The 17,528-nt window shown below is 40.7% G+C and overlaps 3 protein-coding genes across 11 annotated transcripts in view; 1 reads left to right on the top strand and 2 right to left on the bottom strand.

Moving 5' to 3' along the window:
- LOC107981865 (ubiquitin-protein ligase E3B) overlaps positions 1 to 17,528 on the bottom strand; it is a 583,577-nt gene that overhangs the window by 527,673 nt on the left and 38,376 nt on the right. The gene's annotated exons all lie outside the window — the stretch shown is intronic.
- LOC116416306 lies at positions 2,108 to 3,496 on the bottom strand. Its single transcript, XM_031924049.1, has 2 exons — positions 2,820 to 3,496; positions 2,108 to 2,724 (listed from the first exon to the last, which is right to left on the bottom strand). The coding sequence occupies exon 2, from the start codon at positions 2,642 to 2,644 to the stop codon at positions 2,183 to 2,185; it is 462 nt and encodes a 153-aa protein (XP_031779909.1). The 5' UTR covers positions 2,645 to 2,724; positions 2,820 to 3,496; the 3' UTR covers positions 2,108 to 2,182.
- On the top strand, positions 8,743 to 12,952 carry LOC116416292. The gene is made up of 5 exons (XM_031924013.2): positions 8,743 to 9,407; positions 9,532 to 9,834; positions 10,060 to 10,744; positions 10,798 to 10,946; positions 11,298 to 12,952. Exons 1-5 carry the CDS (start codon positions 9,305 to 9,307, stop codon positions 12,950 to 12,952), a joined length of 2,895 nt encoding a protein of 964 aa, XP_031779873.1. The 5' UTR covers positions 8,743 to 9,304.

Here is a 17,528-nt window from a genome sequence, read left to right as displayed (position 1 = left end):
TACCAGGAGTACCAGGACATCTAGACGGTGAGCGAACAGTACGACTACGAGGGCAGCGAGGCCGTGGCCTACCAGAAGCTGTAGACCGAGAAGGTGCCTTACCTCGGTGTCAAGCACAAGGAGAGGGCCTACTACCAGCCGCGCCAGCACCAGTTGACGACCGTCTTGCCCATCCGCGACACCACCCTGGCCGCGCATTAGCAGTACTTCAACAAGCAGGACGAGCAGCTCCTCGACGACCTGACCATCAAGGAGTACTTCACCATGTTCGGCAAGAAGCTGTCCTCGGGCAAGCTATCCATCTACGGCAAGTCTAGCGTCACCGAGAGACCGCAGTACACCAGCGTGAACAGCTACAACGCGCAGCCCGACTACGGCGGTTCGCGCCAGTTCCGCTCGCCGAATATCAAGGTGCACTACGATGACCAAATGCCCGGGCCCTACTCGTTCAAGAACGACGGGCTCGTCAACTACAAGAACCCGCTGCCGCCCATCAACCCCGACAGCAAGTTCATACCCGTGGTCAGGTACAGGTGGCGAGTCAGCTGTGAGACCACTCGCTGCAGCCGCTGGTGAGCAACACTCGCCAGCGCTTCGACCAGCTGCGCGGCTACAACACTCAGAGGACGGATCAGCAGCATCAGCAGCAGCAGCTGCCGCAGAGAGACGCCTTGGTGCCCATCAGTGACTCGATGGAGGCGATCCGCGGGTACGCGCCGCAGAGGCCGAATCCCTTGAGGGCGACGTCATGGTCAACTATAAGAACCCTAGCCCCTAGGCCGCCGATCAATCCGGACGCCGAGTTCATTCCCACCAGAGGCAACGGCAACGCGGACATGGCCAACTCGTACTTCGCCTACAGGCTGCTCGGGGACGGCGGACACTTCTATACTTCCTCACGCCACAGGCGATCAGCCGCGAAGACTAGAACGGAGGCTACCTCTACACGAGGCCAAGGGGCTCGAAACTGCTGAGAAGACGATGCGGCCAAGAAAGCGGTTGAATCAGCTGCTGCCGAGATGTTTCCGAGAGTCATCGCGATGAGCCAATCTCGATGAGCCAAATTCAAGCTAGACTGCTAAAATGCAATTTTTATTCTGATTAGTTGAGTGATTAAAAAAAAAAAAATTGTATACTGCGTTTCTTCCCTGTTTACCAATTTCACTACTTCGACTGTAAATTATAATATATATTCTTTTTTTTCATGCAAAAGAATGAAGAAATCGAAGCGAAAGTGACAATGTACGTGTTCGATAAAACTTTTTAACTCTTCATTATAATTTTTAACGAAAAAATTAACGTATTTACGTTACTTGTCTTTTTTCTGAATGTAATCCCTAAATGTATCATTACTAATGTAAGAAATACAGCGTAGCAATAAAAGTATGTTCTATATAAGTTTCATTTAGCTTTCTGAACCCTGATCCGAAGCGCCTGGTAACACAAAAAGTAAAACGGAAATAAAAAAAATCATGCCGATCTTGCATTGAGGTACGTCATATCTTTTCTTTGTAACACAGATTAATCATTTGTAGCCTGATCGTTTGAAAGCGATTTTCACGTAAACAAGATGAAAGCTTTTACAAATTAGGTACATTCTATTATACTTTAGCGATAAAAATACGTATTTTGTTAAGTTAATGAAGAAGGAAACAAACAAAAATAACAGTAAATAAGTAATTTTAGAGTGACAGAGAGATTTTCGCGCGCGCGCGCGCGCTGCGATGCAGCTGCCAATGATGCACGAACGGATCCTATAAATTATCATGCTAATCAGTTTTCGAATAGAGGTTCCTTTTTCAAAACAAACGGATTCGTGAGTAAAACTCTTAGATCTACGGGGGGTTTGCTATCCGTGTTGTCAGTTGGGCTATCTTCGCTGTCACTAAGAGTCCCTGGTAAAAATAACTTATTAAATCCGATTCGAAAGATAATTGTGTTTTTAAATAAAATGTTATATTTGTTGAAAAATACAACTGATTGAATCCGATTAAAACCGACTAAAAGTTATAATCAGATTAAATAGATTTTAATCGATTAAATTGGTTTTAATTGAATAATTTCCGATTAAGAAATCCAATTACAACCTATTACCTTTTGAATCGGATTTAACAAGTTATTTTTACCAGGGGTTATAACATCTGAAAGAAAAAAAAATTTTAAAATTGTATATTAGACATATTTAATGAATGACGAGCGTACAAAAAATTGAATGTTCACCATCTTTCAAGATTTCCTCCTCATCTTCCACTTCTACAGATTCAACTTTTGCAGCACCGATTGGATGATGTTTGTGCGATGATAGTGCTGGTTTATTTTGCTGAACTTCGACTTTTGCGATTTTTACAGCATTGCTTTGTTGCTGTTCTTGAAATAGTCGTGCTACATTGTTGTTAGTTTTATAATTGAAAAGCATAGCGAAAGCTTGGAGCTTAAAATTCATATTATGGTCATCGTCTTCTATTTCATCCATGTATGGCAAAATGCCCAGCAGGAATTCCCACTCTGCTTTCCATTCAGAATTCTGCGGCACCGACCATGTTTCTGGCTTTTCACGTTGAGTATTTGAATCATCTTGACTGGTATCAGGTGATTCGTCAAATTCATCATCGGCCCAATTATCCTTCTTGTCTAAAAAGGACATCGCAACAAAGTGTCTGAAGGAATCCCTTTCTTTGAAATACTGGGTTTTAAGATTTTGCCATTTGTAGCGAGCTTGATCCTCTGAAAAAGGTCAAATCAGATAATGTAGTATAGATATACGATAACCAATTGTTTTATATAACATTTATAAAACACATAAATGTATATTATATTACTTTGTACTCCTATTTCATCAGCAATCTTACTCCATAAAACTCTCTTTTGCTGAGAACTTAACTTTATCTCTTCTGCTATTTTCCATAGCCCTGTGTTTGTAGCCACAAGAGAGATTAGAGTGTTCTCCTCGCGTGTAGTCCATCTATGGGCCACTGAAAATAAGAAAATAATTAAGACAATTAGACAAAGGGTATAATAGTAGGAAAAGGTGTATATCAATTTCTAATCAAGACCAAAATAGGGATTGCAAGAGTTATTGTCAAGATGTGTTGGATTTTAATATAACGTTGGAAATATGAAACTAGATGGCCTACAGTAGGAGCAGAGAAGTGACGTTTGAAAGCAGACGAATAATGTTCTGCACGTGGTACATTCTAATTAAAGTAATGGACTGATGCAGGAGCAGAAGGTTGAAATAAGTATTGAGACACAGTGCAATGGAAACGAATTACAAAACAATACAATTCAGCAAATATTACAAAGGTTTCCTGTGATATTGCTGTCGTCTCAGTTTATATCATCAAGCCAGCAGAAACTGTTCGTTATACACCCATGAAAAATATTAGGATATTGTCCAATGTGAATAACATACCGACCACAGCACAAACTTCACAGCTTTAAAGCACCAACAAATAATGTACCTACACACATCAAACAGACTCTTAGAAAAGTAGAAAATGTCACCCCGACATTTTTAAATAGCTCAATATTGGAAATCAAGCTGTTATATTAGGAAATATAGTAGAATTACAACTTTTTAATGTTTTATGAAGCATAGGATTCAATGAATGTGAATTTGGAGTAGCTTACAAAAATTTTCTTTAGGTTGGCAATTTGGACAAAATTTCAACTTTTTTGTTTAAAGACATAAGTGAATAAAAAAATACTGACTTATTCTGCATATGACAAGGATAAAAAAAGGTATCTATGATTTTTTCTGTAAACCCAATACTTTTTGAATTAAAAATATAAGTAAACTTGATTTTTTCAACATTGAGTGATTTTTAATTCAAAAAGTATTGGGTTTATAGAAAAAATCATAGATACCTTTTTTTATCCTTGTCACATGCAGAATAAGCCAGTATTTTTTTTATTCACTTATGTCTTTAAACAAAAAAGTTGAAATTTTGTCCAAATTGCCGACTAAAAGGAAATTTTTGTAAGCTACTTCAAATTCACATTCATTGAATCCTATGCTTCATAAAATTAAAAAGTTGTAATTCTACTATATTTCCTAATATAACAGCTTGATTTTCCAATATTGAGCTATTTAAAAATGTGCATATCTTTTGACAGCTGAAAACTGATACACTGTTTAGACTGGAAACTTAATAAGTAAGCCCTTTGTGTGCATTTGATCGTGTCAGAATAGTTTGATAACCATTGAGAGAGCGGAGGGTCTATACTTCAGTCTGATGTTTGATGTACTTCAAGAATTCGATTCGTCAAGTTACAAGCACAAATTACAGGTATCAACTGATGCCCATAACCTCTATGTTCGAGTGAAAATCCTGTATACAAATTGTTCAAGCTTGATTACAACAAAATATATGCCCGTCCTGTGAACGTCAGGCTGATACATATAGCCACGGGTACATTAAAAGTACGATGCAATTCGCGGTTTCAGAGGTTACGATTTTAGGGGAAAAAAATTAAAGAGAATTAAGCACTTACTTTTTGCATGTGTTGCGGAGCGGCGGGCTTACAGGGATGAGTATTTGGTGCGAATCCGAACTCCTGACGACGCTGTCGACAAAAAGTTTCTTCTCCTCTGCGTGAGCGTGATCCTTGATCGTCAACTTGCGCAAATGCGGCACGCGAGTAGAGGCGCATACACACGCATTAGCTCTACAACGGGCCAACAGATCCCATGCGCGCGATCGCGACCTAGGTCGGCTCGCGCAAGCACCGAATTCCGGCAACACTCTCTCTCTCTCTCTCTCTCTCTCTCTCTCTCTCTCTCTCTCTCTCTCGGGAACATGGCCGCTCTTCCGTGGTTGCCAACCTACAGCGGCTAACTATTCATCGCCGCGAGACGAGTCAAACGCAGGTACATTATACGCAGGAGCGCGCGAAAAAACAGTAGAAGTAAGCTGCACATTTACTTCAGTATAGTCGGCTCTGTAAATATATACGTCGCCCAAAAAGTTGTTGTTGCACAAGGTATAATGTATATTCTATATTCTGGCATCTGTAAATATGAGACGAAAAAATGAATTGTTATTTATTGTCTGTAAATTGCAGGACAAAATGGACAAGTCGTACGACAGCTCAACAAAAAAAGGTTCGCTTCTCGGTTTCGACACCACCGAAATGCAAGATGACATTTCGTACATCAAAAGCCTACTGAAATATATCTGCAAACTGCCGAGGAACGATCGCCTTCAGTTTCGCAGTCAATTTCACGACTTGCTCCTGCGCTTCTTGATGGAACAAGACTAGGAAAAGCGACGCGAGCAGTAGTCATTGCAGAAGAAAAGAAAAGTAGACAATTAACATTTATATGACTGTAACTTAATTTATATGTCTAAATAAATAACTTTCTAATTGAATTGACGGAAACTAATTTTTTTTATATCTTCTTCAAGGAAATCAGGAGTAGCTGCATGTATGGGTGAACATGGAAAAAAGAATTAAACACAAATTGTCTGAAATTTTGTGCGGAAATCTTGTAAGTCATCAGTAAAGTAATTGCCATGGTAGTTTTTATTCAACTTTACTCTGTTTCCATGTTCACCCGCATAGCCAAAGATATGTCAGAGATTACGCTGTGATTTATTAAAAAAAAGACTTGTCTCGTTCGGTATGATTAAACAGGCTCATGCCAAAGTACCTGATTCAAATAGTGAACAAATTAGCAATGCAGTTATGTAAAGACTTAGTTTATATGTTTTAAATGTCTTTCATTTATTTATTTAATCATTCAATATTTAATTATAAGCGATGCTGGATCTCTTGTCAGTCTATAAGGAGAGGGAGTGGACTGCACACATACTCTTCGAGAGCCTGGGGCTCATGGACTACTGGGTATGGTGGAGACCGGAGCAAGCAGCGAGTACTACCATTCGCACGTTGCTCAGTTGAGAGCCAGATCATGAATGCTCGCTGCTGGCTCCGGGGCTCCTTATATACCCGGGATGCTCCCTCTCTCCTGTGTTATCTGCGCGCACGCCCTCTACCAGCGATTAGGTAGACTATTTACATGTGGCTACTAGCTACTCGGTCGGTAACTTGCCTACGCCAGGCAAGTTATCTGTTGCTGTTCTCTTATCCCTCGGGCTGGGCCTACCGTCTCAATGCCCCCCAATAAAAAATTTTTTGAGACGGCACTGGGCCGATGAAAAACAATTTTTTATTTGTAAGGCAAGGCGGGGAGGAGGACAGCAACAGAGTACAATAGTATGCGCTCATTTTTATAAACGTATAAAATTTATTATAGTTAAAAAAACAATTTAAAAACATAAAAAACTCTTTTTTATAATAAAATTAACAAAAATCGGCGTCGTTGCCATCGTCAAAAAAGAAATAATAAATAAAAAGCATTATTAGAAGCGAATGCCGTCTTCGGCAAACGCTTCGTACTCGGCGACTGTGGCTTCGCCGATCTCCGCTGCTGCGTGCACCTTGCGGAGTATCTCTGCGATTGTCAGATCGGTGGTGCACGTAGCGGTCGGAGTGGATGGAGCTGTCATGGCGGGGGCTGCCCTTCGTGCCCTCTTCTCCTTGAGTAGGCGCCTGCCTTCCTCGCGCCAGCCTTCGTTACGAGCCTGGGGCTCGTATGGCTCGTGGTGGTTAATCAGGCGGCGTTTTAGCGCGACCGGCCTGGTTTGCTGGCAGGGAGGAGGGTAGAGCTCTTTCTTCTCCTCTTTTTTCGGAGGCTGTTACGGCGGCTGCTGTGATGATGTGGGTGCCAGGGTGGCTGTTGGTGGTAGCTGCGGCGCGGGGTGCGCTGGTGCGAGCGCTGGGAATATCAGGTTTGCTCTGCCAGCGTCGTCCAGCGGGGGCAGGTGCACCACGGTGACGATGCGTGACGCGGCAGCGGGTTTGGTTGGTTTTGGCCTGGCTGGGATGTACCGACGTGGGATCAGTACCTTGCTTGCTGTGGCCGGGTCTGGTGGGGTTGCCTCGATCCCGGTCTTCTGATCCCGCTTCCCCCAGCCAGGCGGGGTTTGGTAAAATCAACCCTTCGCAAAGCGTTTGCTGCCGCGTATGAAGTTGCTGCCTCTGGCCATGCACGTGCGGAGGCACGGGATGTTGTATTTCACCGTCCTTCAAAGAAAACGGTTCGCGGTTAAATTTTATTTTTCGCACGCGTAGAGAGAGAGAGAGAGAGAGAGAGAGAGAGAGAGAGAGAGAGAGAGAGAGAGATAGGATTAGAACTGTCGTTTACCAGCACTCTGCGTAGCCGTCAGCTAGCATCGCCTCGTCCACCTGCGTTATCTGGTCGCAGATCGCTATCGGCTCTGTCTGCGACCACGACTCCCGCTTCCTCGGCTTCGGCACCTGGGGCTCGCTGGCTGTTGGAGTAGCTTCCATTTTGACTGATTAGTGTCAACTGGGCTCATTACAGCTCTTTTTTCGGCGCTTAGGCTTTTTGGAATTCGGCGGCTGGCTGCGGCCGCTGTTTTTGTTTTTCGCCAGGTCGCGTCGGTCGCAAGATGTGTATGTCGTTTCGTCGCGTACGCGGTGTTATTCTCTCTCTCTCTCTCTCTCTCTCTCTCTCTCTCTCTCTATAAGTATATATGTGTATATCTATAAGTAGGTATGTGTCTATTCCGACTTTTTTCTGGACCTCGTATGGTCCCTGGTAAATATCAAAAAATTTAGCTATTTTCCCGTTTTCCGCGTCGGATACGTTTAACGCTTTTATCATTACCTTATTTCCTATATCTAATTCAAAGTGCTCCGCATGAGCGTTCTTTTTCGCCGCGCGTTTGAGAGCTATTCTACGTGCTTGCTCGCATGCCAGCGATATTCGTTTTTCGTTAGTTATTTCATCTTTTTCGGGCGGTATATACAAGTATTTTTCCCATACTCGCATGGGTTTTCGGCCGAAATGTAATTCCGTCGGTGTATAGTTCGTTGTTTCGTGGTGCGTTTCATTTATAATATTTTGTTGGCGAGTCTTCGCGCCGCTTGTCGTCTATAGTAGACTACAGGGCTAGTCTAGCGCCACCATGCGGGCAGCGCTAGGTACTCACGCGTGCTCTGCAAAGTACTCTCTCTCTCCTGCCGACCGCTCTCGCAGCAACAGCTCCGTCGCCCGAGTTATACATCAAAAGGAAAATAAATAGAGTGTTACAACAAAAATATCAGTGCCTAATTTTTTTACGAGTTCTCCTCACCGACCATCCAACTAGGATTACTCCAACAGGTTGTGAGCCAGCTCGCTGGAATAGAGGAAGAACCGAGAAGAAGACGACTCAGAAGCTTTTCTTTTTATCTTTGTTCAGAGGAAAAGAAATCAGACGCATCAGAGGTCTAGAGGACAAATTTCAGAAGAAAACGTAAGTACAAGCTTTTGTAAGGTGTAGTCAGAGTAGTAATCAGATATAGCAAAAGAAAGTTTAATTTTTGATCAGTTTCGGGAGTGTGTTGTGTTACCGCATCGACAAGAAAAATTAGAGTTGCGTAAAGAATAGTAGGAAAAGACAGTGCGGTGTCTTAATAATTACAGAATAGATCAGAAGGTTATAGAAAATCAAAAGTCTCAACACGAGACAAAAGCGCGCGACAACGAAACGTACGAGCGCTCGCCGGCAAAAGCCTGCACGAGCCGATTCCGGGAATCGGGGGGAGGTGAGCCGCGACTAGCGACGCTGTCAGAGTCGAGCGCGCGGTTTGTTGTGCTCTCTCTCTCTCTCTCTCTCTCTCGGAATCAAAACAAATTTTACACGCACGGATTTTTCTCGTAAATTTTTTTTCCTTTTGAGTTTCAAAATATATGGTCTAATCAGAATCAGACGTAACGGATTAGATTGGCTATCGGTGTATATATGTAATAAATAAAATCAGAGAAAAATAATTCAAGTTATATCGTTCTCACTCCTATTCAGAATGTCAGAGTTATTCGAGTAAATCAAAAAGCTTCAATTTTTTGTTGGCTTATTAGTGTTCAGATGCACTCGAATAAATTTAAAAAAAAAACACGCATTGATAGAAATTTCAATGAAACGGCGGTGCAGTGAATTTGAATTTCTATAAAATTTAAAATTATCAAAAGATAATTACACTTTTTTTTTCTCGTGGTTTCTTGGACGACATACGCGTGTGCGATCGCCCCCTCGCAAATTATTAAGTGAATTGCGTTCGTTTACTTAGACTGGGAGGGAGCACGTGTGTGGCGTCCGGGAGGCACGGTGCTAGTGCTTGATTTTCAAGCTTGGTTTGACTTGCAGTGCGGTCTAACTTGGCAGAAATCAAAGAAAACTGTCAGAGTAAGCATTCTACCTTTATTTCAGAGGAAAAGAACATCAGAGGCGTTATGTCTGAGTGGAGTCTTTCAGACCCATTACCATCAAATGAGAAAGAGGTGGCCAACGAAGGCAACGAAAATCAAGTGGACGATCATTTGAATATCCACCAAGGTACAAAGTGTTTTTAAATCAAAATATAAACAATTAATTCAGAATCAGATGTTAGGCCTAAAATTCAGAGTTCAAATAATCAATAAAAATTGAATGCTAATCAGAGAAATTGTTTATAATACAGATTCAGATATAGAAGGGTATACACCCCCGGGTACACCCCCAAAAAGAGATATGGAGGGAAAGTCTCAACCTACTGACTCACAAATGGAGTGGAGAATGGATAATCTGGAGAATGCTCTCGAGAGACACTCCGATATACTCGACAATCATGCTGAAATAATCAGAGATCAAACAGTAGCCATACTTGATATGAAGCAAAATATCGACAACCTAAACACCGTCATACAAAAACTCACAGAACAAATAAGAAAATTAACTTCAGAGGTAATTATCCACCCTGCCAGTTCCACACTCAGAGACATAAGTGAGACAGAGTTTAGTAACAATATCAATTCAACAAACTTATCAGACGGAACAAGCGCATTAGGCGACCTCAGCAGAGCTTGTAATGAACTCAGACGATCTATTGCCCTAAACGCAACTAATTCAAAAATAAACATAAAGAGAAATTATAAATTAACAAAAAAAGTACCACTTAACATTTGGTTAGACAATATAAATACTGAATTAAAAGCTAATAATCTTGCAGACACACTTGACGATTCTCAACAATCAGACGTTTCAGAGACAGTAATAGAAAGACAAAACAGAAAAGACCAAGTCAGAGACATTCTAATAAGTCGCGTAGATGATTATCACCATAATAAGATTTTACAAATAAAAGATCCATTAGAAATAGTCAATAAAATCAAAGAGTTCAGACGAGCAGAGGCCAATGTTACCGATTCTTCAGTCAGAGAAAAATTACATAGTCTCAAAATGAACAATAGAGAATCAGTAAACGAATTTTGCGATCGTTTTGACTCTATTATCAGAGATTTTGAAAATTGTATTACCAAAACACCTCTGACGGAGGAAGAGATAAGATCGGCCTTCTTTCAAGCTGTTAGTATAAAATTTAAAGAAATCAGATCGGCCAATATTATCAGACTTCAAGCAACCAAATCAGAGATGAGCCTTGATGACATAAAAACTTTGATACTACAGCTGGAATCAGACAGACGCAAATCAGACGGTCAGCCTTCAGACGACAGGCAAAAAATTGCAGCTAAACAGGCGATAATCACAGACAAGTGTTATCGCTGCAATAAGGTGGGACACAGAGCAGCCTTTTGTCCTCTTAAAGAGTACAATCTATGGTACTGCTTTTATTGCCAGGCTGTAGCTCCACACAAACGGGATGATTGTCCAAATAAGGATAATCCCAAAGATGGGTATGTAAAATCTTATACATACAACAACACAAACACAACAGTAATAACTTCAGAGGTAGAGGTAACAGAGGAAGGGGTGGTTATAATAATGTCAGAGGTGGAGGAAATAATGTAAGAAGGGGATCTTTCAAACGCAAGGTCGATATACAAACACCAGGCCGAAATCAAAAGAAGGGATACAAGGTCAAAGCGATGCTAACAGGTAACAACACACATATAATTAATAAAACACCTACAAAACTAGTACTTATTTCGGACTCTGGCGCAACAGAGCATATAGTAAATAAGAGCATAATTTTAAGTAACTTCAGAAAAAGTTCAGGCGAATATATCAGAAGTGCAAATAAAAATAAATCAGCAAACATCTCTATAGACGGCAAAGGAGATTTAATTTTAAAATCAGAATCAAATGAGAATAACAAAATAATTTTGACAAATGTAATTTCTGCCAAAAATATTTCAGACAATCTGATCTCTCTCAGACGTTTTGCAGACGTAGGTTTGAGTATTTATTTGGATAATAAAATACTTAAAATATACGATAAAAATTCAGACGAAGAGTATTTAGCTGGGACGTATGAAAAGCCAAACTGGATAATTTCTTTAAACGTAGCAAAACATGAACAATCAGTCGAGCAACAAGTAGTCTACGATAAGTATTCATGCACGGCTAACATAGTCTCGGTAGACGAGTTCTTGCAGCAATCTCAGTCAGATATCAAGGATCTTGAGGATCAAAACGAATCAGATGAAACTAACGCATCAGAGGGAACTCAGATGAATCTGACTGAGATTGGGAGGGAGAAGCAGCAAGAACGACCTGTACAAGAATCAAATTCATCTAGTCAGAGAGAAGTTTGTGATACAAACTTAGATGAACAAATTCTGAACAGGAAAATCCTAAATATAGACGACTCGTCAGAAGAAATGCTGAAATATCTACAAAACAATGTGGACAACAAATCAGCTAGACAAGAAAAGAAGCTGAACGAAGGAATGCTCTGGCATATCAAATTAGGTCACGCTTCTCTGCAATATTTACTATTGCTACAAAAGTCAGAAGATAAACTCAGAAAGGTAAAATTCGACAAGTCCATTACAGACTGCGATGTTTGCGTCCTAGCAAAAATGGAAAACCTGCCGTTCTCAGAAGTCAGAGTCAGAGCAACAAGGCCATTAGAAAGGGTACACACAGACACAATGGGACCAATTAAACCAGTCTCGTATCCTGGGGAAAATAAATTCATAATAGGATTTATTGATGATCACACCAGATTTGCCAAAGCATACTCTACTAAACACAAAAGTGAAGCTGGAGATTACTTAGAAAAATTCTTGGTAACTACAAGAAATTTACTGGGCAAAGAGGAAAAAGTGTGTTTCATCCGAACGGATAATGGCACTGAATTTACTGAAGGTAAATTTTCAGAAGTTATGGAAAAGGAGAAAATTGAAGGAGAGTTCGCACCTCCTTACACTCCACAACATAATGGAACCGCTGAAAGGTTTAACAAAACCATACAGTGGAAAATCAGAGCGCTCATGATAGACTCTGGTCTACCCAAGAGCATGTGGATACTCGCTTTGGAAGTGGCGGTCCATATCTATAATAGAACTCCACACAAAGGAATCGATTCAGAGATACCAATCAAGAAAATGGTTCCAAATGGAAACATGCATCTAGACAAAATCAGGCGTTTCGGATGTTTGGCCTATGCCAAAATACCGAATGCGACGAACAAGTTTTCAGACAGAGCAATCCGTACAATCATGGTTGGATATTCTCAAACTGGTTATGTTTTGTGGCACTCAGAATCTCAGAGATTCATTACATCCAGACACGTGAGATTTAATGAAAAACTGGTGTATAGGGATGTGTATAAAACTGACCTAAGAGAAAAATCAGAGACACTAGAAATATCAACAGATGTTGTCAAAACACAACCAGATATACCAAAAGATTCAAAATCAGAGAAAGAGAAAAATCAGAAGAGAAAAGCAGATGACAAAAATTCAGAAGATTCAAAGGCTAAGAAACCTGAACCAGAAAAACGACCTTGTCTAGAAAGAAAAGCCAAGACAAACAGACGAACTTGGACACATCTCAGAGAAGCAGTAGTCGAAGTAGAAAATACCAAGTATCTACTCCAATTGGAGAAACCAGAGATACACACTCAGAAGAAGATGAACTTGGACATATTTTTATAGCACGAATGAACAGAGATCCTGTCAGTCATAAAGAAGCTATTGAATCAGACGACAAACATAAATGGTCAGAAGCAATAAAACAAGAGTTAAAGTCTATGGAAGACAATAATGTGTGGACAATAGTAGACAGACCCTCTCTAGACAAAGATGGCAAAAAGGCACACATCATTGATTCCAAATGGGTATTCAAAAGGAAAATCTCAGAAGACGGTCAGACGACTTACAAAGGAAGATTAGTTATCAGAGGATTCAAGGATAGAAAAGAATATGAACTCAGAGAAAATTACGCACCAGTCTCAAGATTGCCAATCGTTAGAGCGACTTTTTCAATCATTAATAAGTTAAATTTAACTGCTTATCAGATGGACGTCAAGACAGCATTTCTGAATGGAACGCTTGAAGATGACATATTCATGGAAATACCAGATGGTATAAAAATAGACCCATCCATTAAGAAAAATAAAGTATGTAAACTCCAAAAATCCTTGTATGGCCTCAGAATAAGTCCCAAGCGATGGAACAAACGCTTCTCAGAAGTTGCTTTGGAACTTGGACTAGAAAAGGACATAAATGAACCATGTCTGTTCACGTGGAGATTACAACATCAGATGGTAGTATTACTGCTATATGTAGACGACATCATTGTAGCAGGCAACAATCAGACGAAACTAAAACAGATAAAAGAAAAATTATGTTCTACCTTTCAGATGAAAGACTTAGAAGAACCTAAATTATTTTTAGGCATGAAAATAACCAGAGACAGAGATCAGAAAATATTAAAACTGTCACAATCAGAGTACATAGAGAAATGTCTGGAACGTTTCAATATGAAAGATAGTAAGCCACAGAAAACACCTATGGTTACAAGACAGGTTCGAAAAAGAGAACTCATAAATTCAGAAGAAGCTCAGATAGTAACTCATGCACCGTATAGGGAAGCTATAAGAAGCTTACTATATCTGGCAGATGCCACCAGACCTGATATTGCATTTGCAGTAAACTTTCTATCAAGAAAACAGCTGTCACCCACTGAAAGTGACTGGAAGGAAGTAAAAAGGATTTTCAGATACCTCAGAGGAAATTCAGATATAGGTTTGATTTTCAGAGCAGAAAATGAGTATATGGAAGCAATGACAGACGCTAGCTTCAGAGATTGTGAAGACTCATCTTCAACTGGAGGATATGTAATAAAATTGTATGACGACTCAATTATATGGAGAAGCTATAAACAAGTTTACGTATCACTCTCTACCTGCCAAGCTGAGTGCTTGGCAATGAGCAATGCTTGCCAAGAAATTGTATCGTTGGATAAAGCTATCAGAGATATAACAGGGAAAACTATGTATCCTGTTACCCTGTGGTGCGATAACAAATCTGCAGGGGACTGCACTCAGATGGAAGGAAATCACAAGTTGAAAATCTTTGATGATGATCTGGATACAATTCAGAGAAACCTACAAATCATACACCAAAATGAAAATAAATAGAGTGTTACAACAAGAATATCAGTGCCTAATTTTTTTACGAGTTCTCCTCACCGACCATCCAACTAGGATTACTCCAACATATTTTGTATTATTTTCACGTATCGCGACCAACCTTTATGTTTGTCGCTTATAAACGTACGAAAAAATCGTCCTAACTCTCTATGTACCCTTTCTACAATATTGCTTTGAGGGTGTCGGATAGATGAGTATACAAGTTTAATATTTTAGTTTTTTAACGCGTTTACAAATTTGTCGCTCGTAAATTGCGTCCCGTGGTCGCGTATTACCGCTTCTGGTTTACCGTACGTCGGTATATAATCCTCTGTCAGTTATTTAATTACCGCGTGAGCTGTTGCTCAAAGAGGGTAAAACACAACGTATTTACTGAAAACATCTATACTTGTTAATAAGTATTTTACTCCCCCCGCCGAGGTAGGAAGTGGACCCTAAAAGTCTATTGACAGTAATTCACCGGGCTTTTGCGTCAAGATAGGCTGTGACATTTCCCTGTATTTTTTAGTTAAATGTTTAGTGCGTTGGCAACTGTCACATGTTTTTAAAATTTTCGCTATCTTTCTGCGTAAGCCTGATGCGTAAAAATGCTCGCATAGTATTTTATTTAATTTTCGCCACCCTATGTGGCCGTATATCGCGTGTACCTCGTTTATAAAATCTCTTAACACGCTATTTGGTATTACAATTTTTGATCGTTCTTTCGCTTTTTTATACAATACATGATCTATTAGCTCATACCGTTTACAAGTTTTTTCGTCTTTGTTTACAAGCTCGTCTAATTAGTGTACGCGTTTGAGGATCCCGCCTCTGGCTCTTTTCTATATTTTTACATATATTAATGAGTTCGCGGCTTGGTTTTTACTGGACGATGGCGGAAATTATGATTTCGGATTGGCTTTCTGCCTTACTTTTTTCGCTTTCGTCCATGCGGCTAAGGTAGTCTGCTACTGCATTTTGTTTCCCTGGTATGTGCGTTGGATTTAAATTAAAGTCCTGGATCGCGAGGTTCCACCTCTGTAATCTCTGGTTGTTGAACTTGCAAGTTCTTAGGAATGTTAGAGCCTCGTGATCCGTACGGACTCTAATTTCGCTTGCCCTCCTTAAATATGTATCGAGCTTGTGAAGTGACCACACGAGGGCTAGCATTTCTTTTTCTGTGGTGAAATATGAGCTTTCGCTACCCTTGAGTGTTCTGCTTACAAAGCATACTACTTCTTCCTCTCCCTCATCGTTTAGTTGAGAGAGGACCGCGGCGAGCGCGAAGTCTGACGCGTCTGTCGTCAGTATGTACGGCTTTTTTGGATCGGCGTATTTTAAAATTATGTTATCATCAAAAAGCGTTTTTATTTTTTCGAACGCTTCTTGATGTTCGGTTGTCCAGTGGAACAGTACGTCTTTTCTCATTAAATTTAATAATGGTATTAGACTTTCAGCGAAGTGTTTTGTAAATTTTGAATAGAAATTTATGAATCCGATAAAGCTTTGTAGCTGTTTTCGAATTGTACGTATTTTCTCCGGATCCGGTCGTATTCCTTTTGCGGAAATATAATACCCGAGAAATTCTATCTCTTCACAGAAAAATTTAGACTTTTTTGAAATTCAATCGTAAATTATGTTCGATTAGCCTTTCGTATAATTTGTCGAGGTGTTCTATATGTTCTTCAAACGTACGCGATTTGATCATTAGATCATCTACAAACAGTACCAGAAATTCATTGAAATCCCACGTGGCTTCCGCCAGTCCTCGAATTAACGCGGATCCACTTGTTTTAATACCGAACGGTACAACATTGAATTCGTAGACGTGACTGTCGACTTTGAACGTGGTGTATTTTCGAGAACTTTCTGCTTGTCTGATTTGCCAGTAACTAGCCGTGAAATCCGTTACGCTTGTTATTGGCCTATCAGCGCATCGTTGTAGTACCTCGTCGATACCGGGAGGTCCCTCGTAATTGTTTTGGAGAACCATGTTTAATTTTTGTGCGTTTAGGCACGGCCTTACCGATCCGTCGCGTTTTGTGGGATATTTCCACTTCGCGACCGTCCGGGTTAACATCGTGCAGTAATTCGTTGCGCGGGTTTTCCATTATGGACGCGATTTGAGCAGCTGCGTCGTTCTCCCCTAGAGAAGGAAGTGCATCCGCCTTGGACGCAGCTACTGCATGTTTCCCGAGTTTTGGTTAGTTATGTCTTGAAAGTAATCCAAGACGTCGATGTCGTAAGTATCTTTCTGAAGGGGTTTTTTATACCCCTGTTTTTTGTTCCCACCTTTGTTTTGTGACCCTGATCCCTTGTTCGTTGTGTCGTCTGCTGTCTGCGTAACATTTATATTGTGTGGCGTCCACGTCTTTTTCTGACCGGGATTGTTGCTTGATGGCTTGTTAGGCTGACTGTTTTTCGACTCATTGTTTCCCACGGGTGGGTAGGTGGGTTTTTGATTTTGGTTATTTTGTTTGTTTTGCGCGTTGGCTCGATTTCGATTTGTGTCATCGTTATCGTAGTCTGCGAGTATCTCGAGAAATTTGTTTACTGACTTTATCTCGTGCCCGGTTACTGTACGTCGTATGTCTCGGTTGAAGTGCTCCGCGATCTTTTTGACGAGCTCGTGCTCTTCTAGACTTAGTTCTAGCTCGCGGGATAGACTGAACATATAGGTGGCATAGCTGACACGGCTTCGAGGTCCAGGGGTGTACTGTCCGAATTCTACTTTTCGACCATTTGTTCTTTGAATTTGATTGTTCCAGTAGCGCTCCCTGAAGCGCGTCGAAAACGTCTCGAAACTATCCACCTCCGCTTGGAGTAAATACCACCAATTATGCGCGTCGCCTTCCAAGGCTTGAGATATGACGTATTTTAGCTCATGGTCTTCCGGTTTGACCAATTTTATGTAATTGTCGAGTTCTGACAAGAACTTCATGGGTCTTTCGCTAGGTAGACCTTTGAATTTCGGCGTAGCTATTTTCACACGTTTAGTTATATCAGTCGTAGATTCGGAGGAGCCACCGTTATTATTTTTTACGAGTTTTTCGAGTCGTGTAGACTCTCTTGCCTGTGCCTCGATAATTTTTTGCATA

Source organism: Nasonia vitripennis (assembly GCF_009193385.2).
Source record: "Nasonia vitripennis strain AsymCx chromosome 2 unlocalized genomic scaffold, Nvit_psr_1.1 chr2_random0004, whole genome shotgun sequence".
NCBI classification, from domain to species: domain Eukaryota; kingdom Metazoa; phylum Arthropoda; class Insecta; order Hymenoptera; family Pteromalidae; genus Nasonia; species Nasonia vitripennis.
The sequence above is the reverse complement of the archived record's forward strand: the minus strand, read 5'-3'. Positions and strand labels throughout refer to the sequence as shown.

What these genes read in the sequence shown, in the direction of transcription:
- LOC116416292 (XM_031924013.2), top strand. Translation starts at nt 9,305, where the DNA reads ATGTCTGAGTGGAGTCTTTCAGACCCATTACCATCAAATGAGAAAGAG. An exon ending in TTCCACACTCAGAGACATAA is followed by an intron (nt 9,835 to 10,059) that starts GTGAGACAGAGT and finishes ATAATCTTGCAG; the next exon opens with ACACACTTGACGATTCTCAA. An exon ending in GGTCAAAGCGATGCTAACAG is followed by an intron (nt 10,947 to 11,297) that starts GTAACAACACAC and finishes ATAAAAATTCAG; the next exon opens with ACGAAGAGTATTTAGCTGGG.
- LOC116416306 (XM_031924049.1), bottom strand. Translation starts at nt 2,644, where the DNA reads ATGTCCTTTTTAGACAAGAAGGATAATTGGGCCGATGATGAATTTGAC.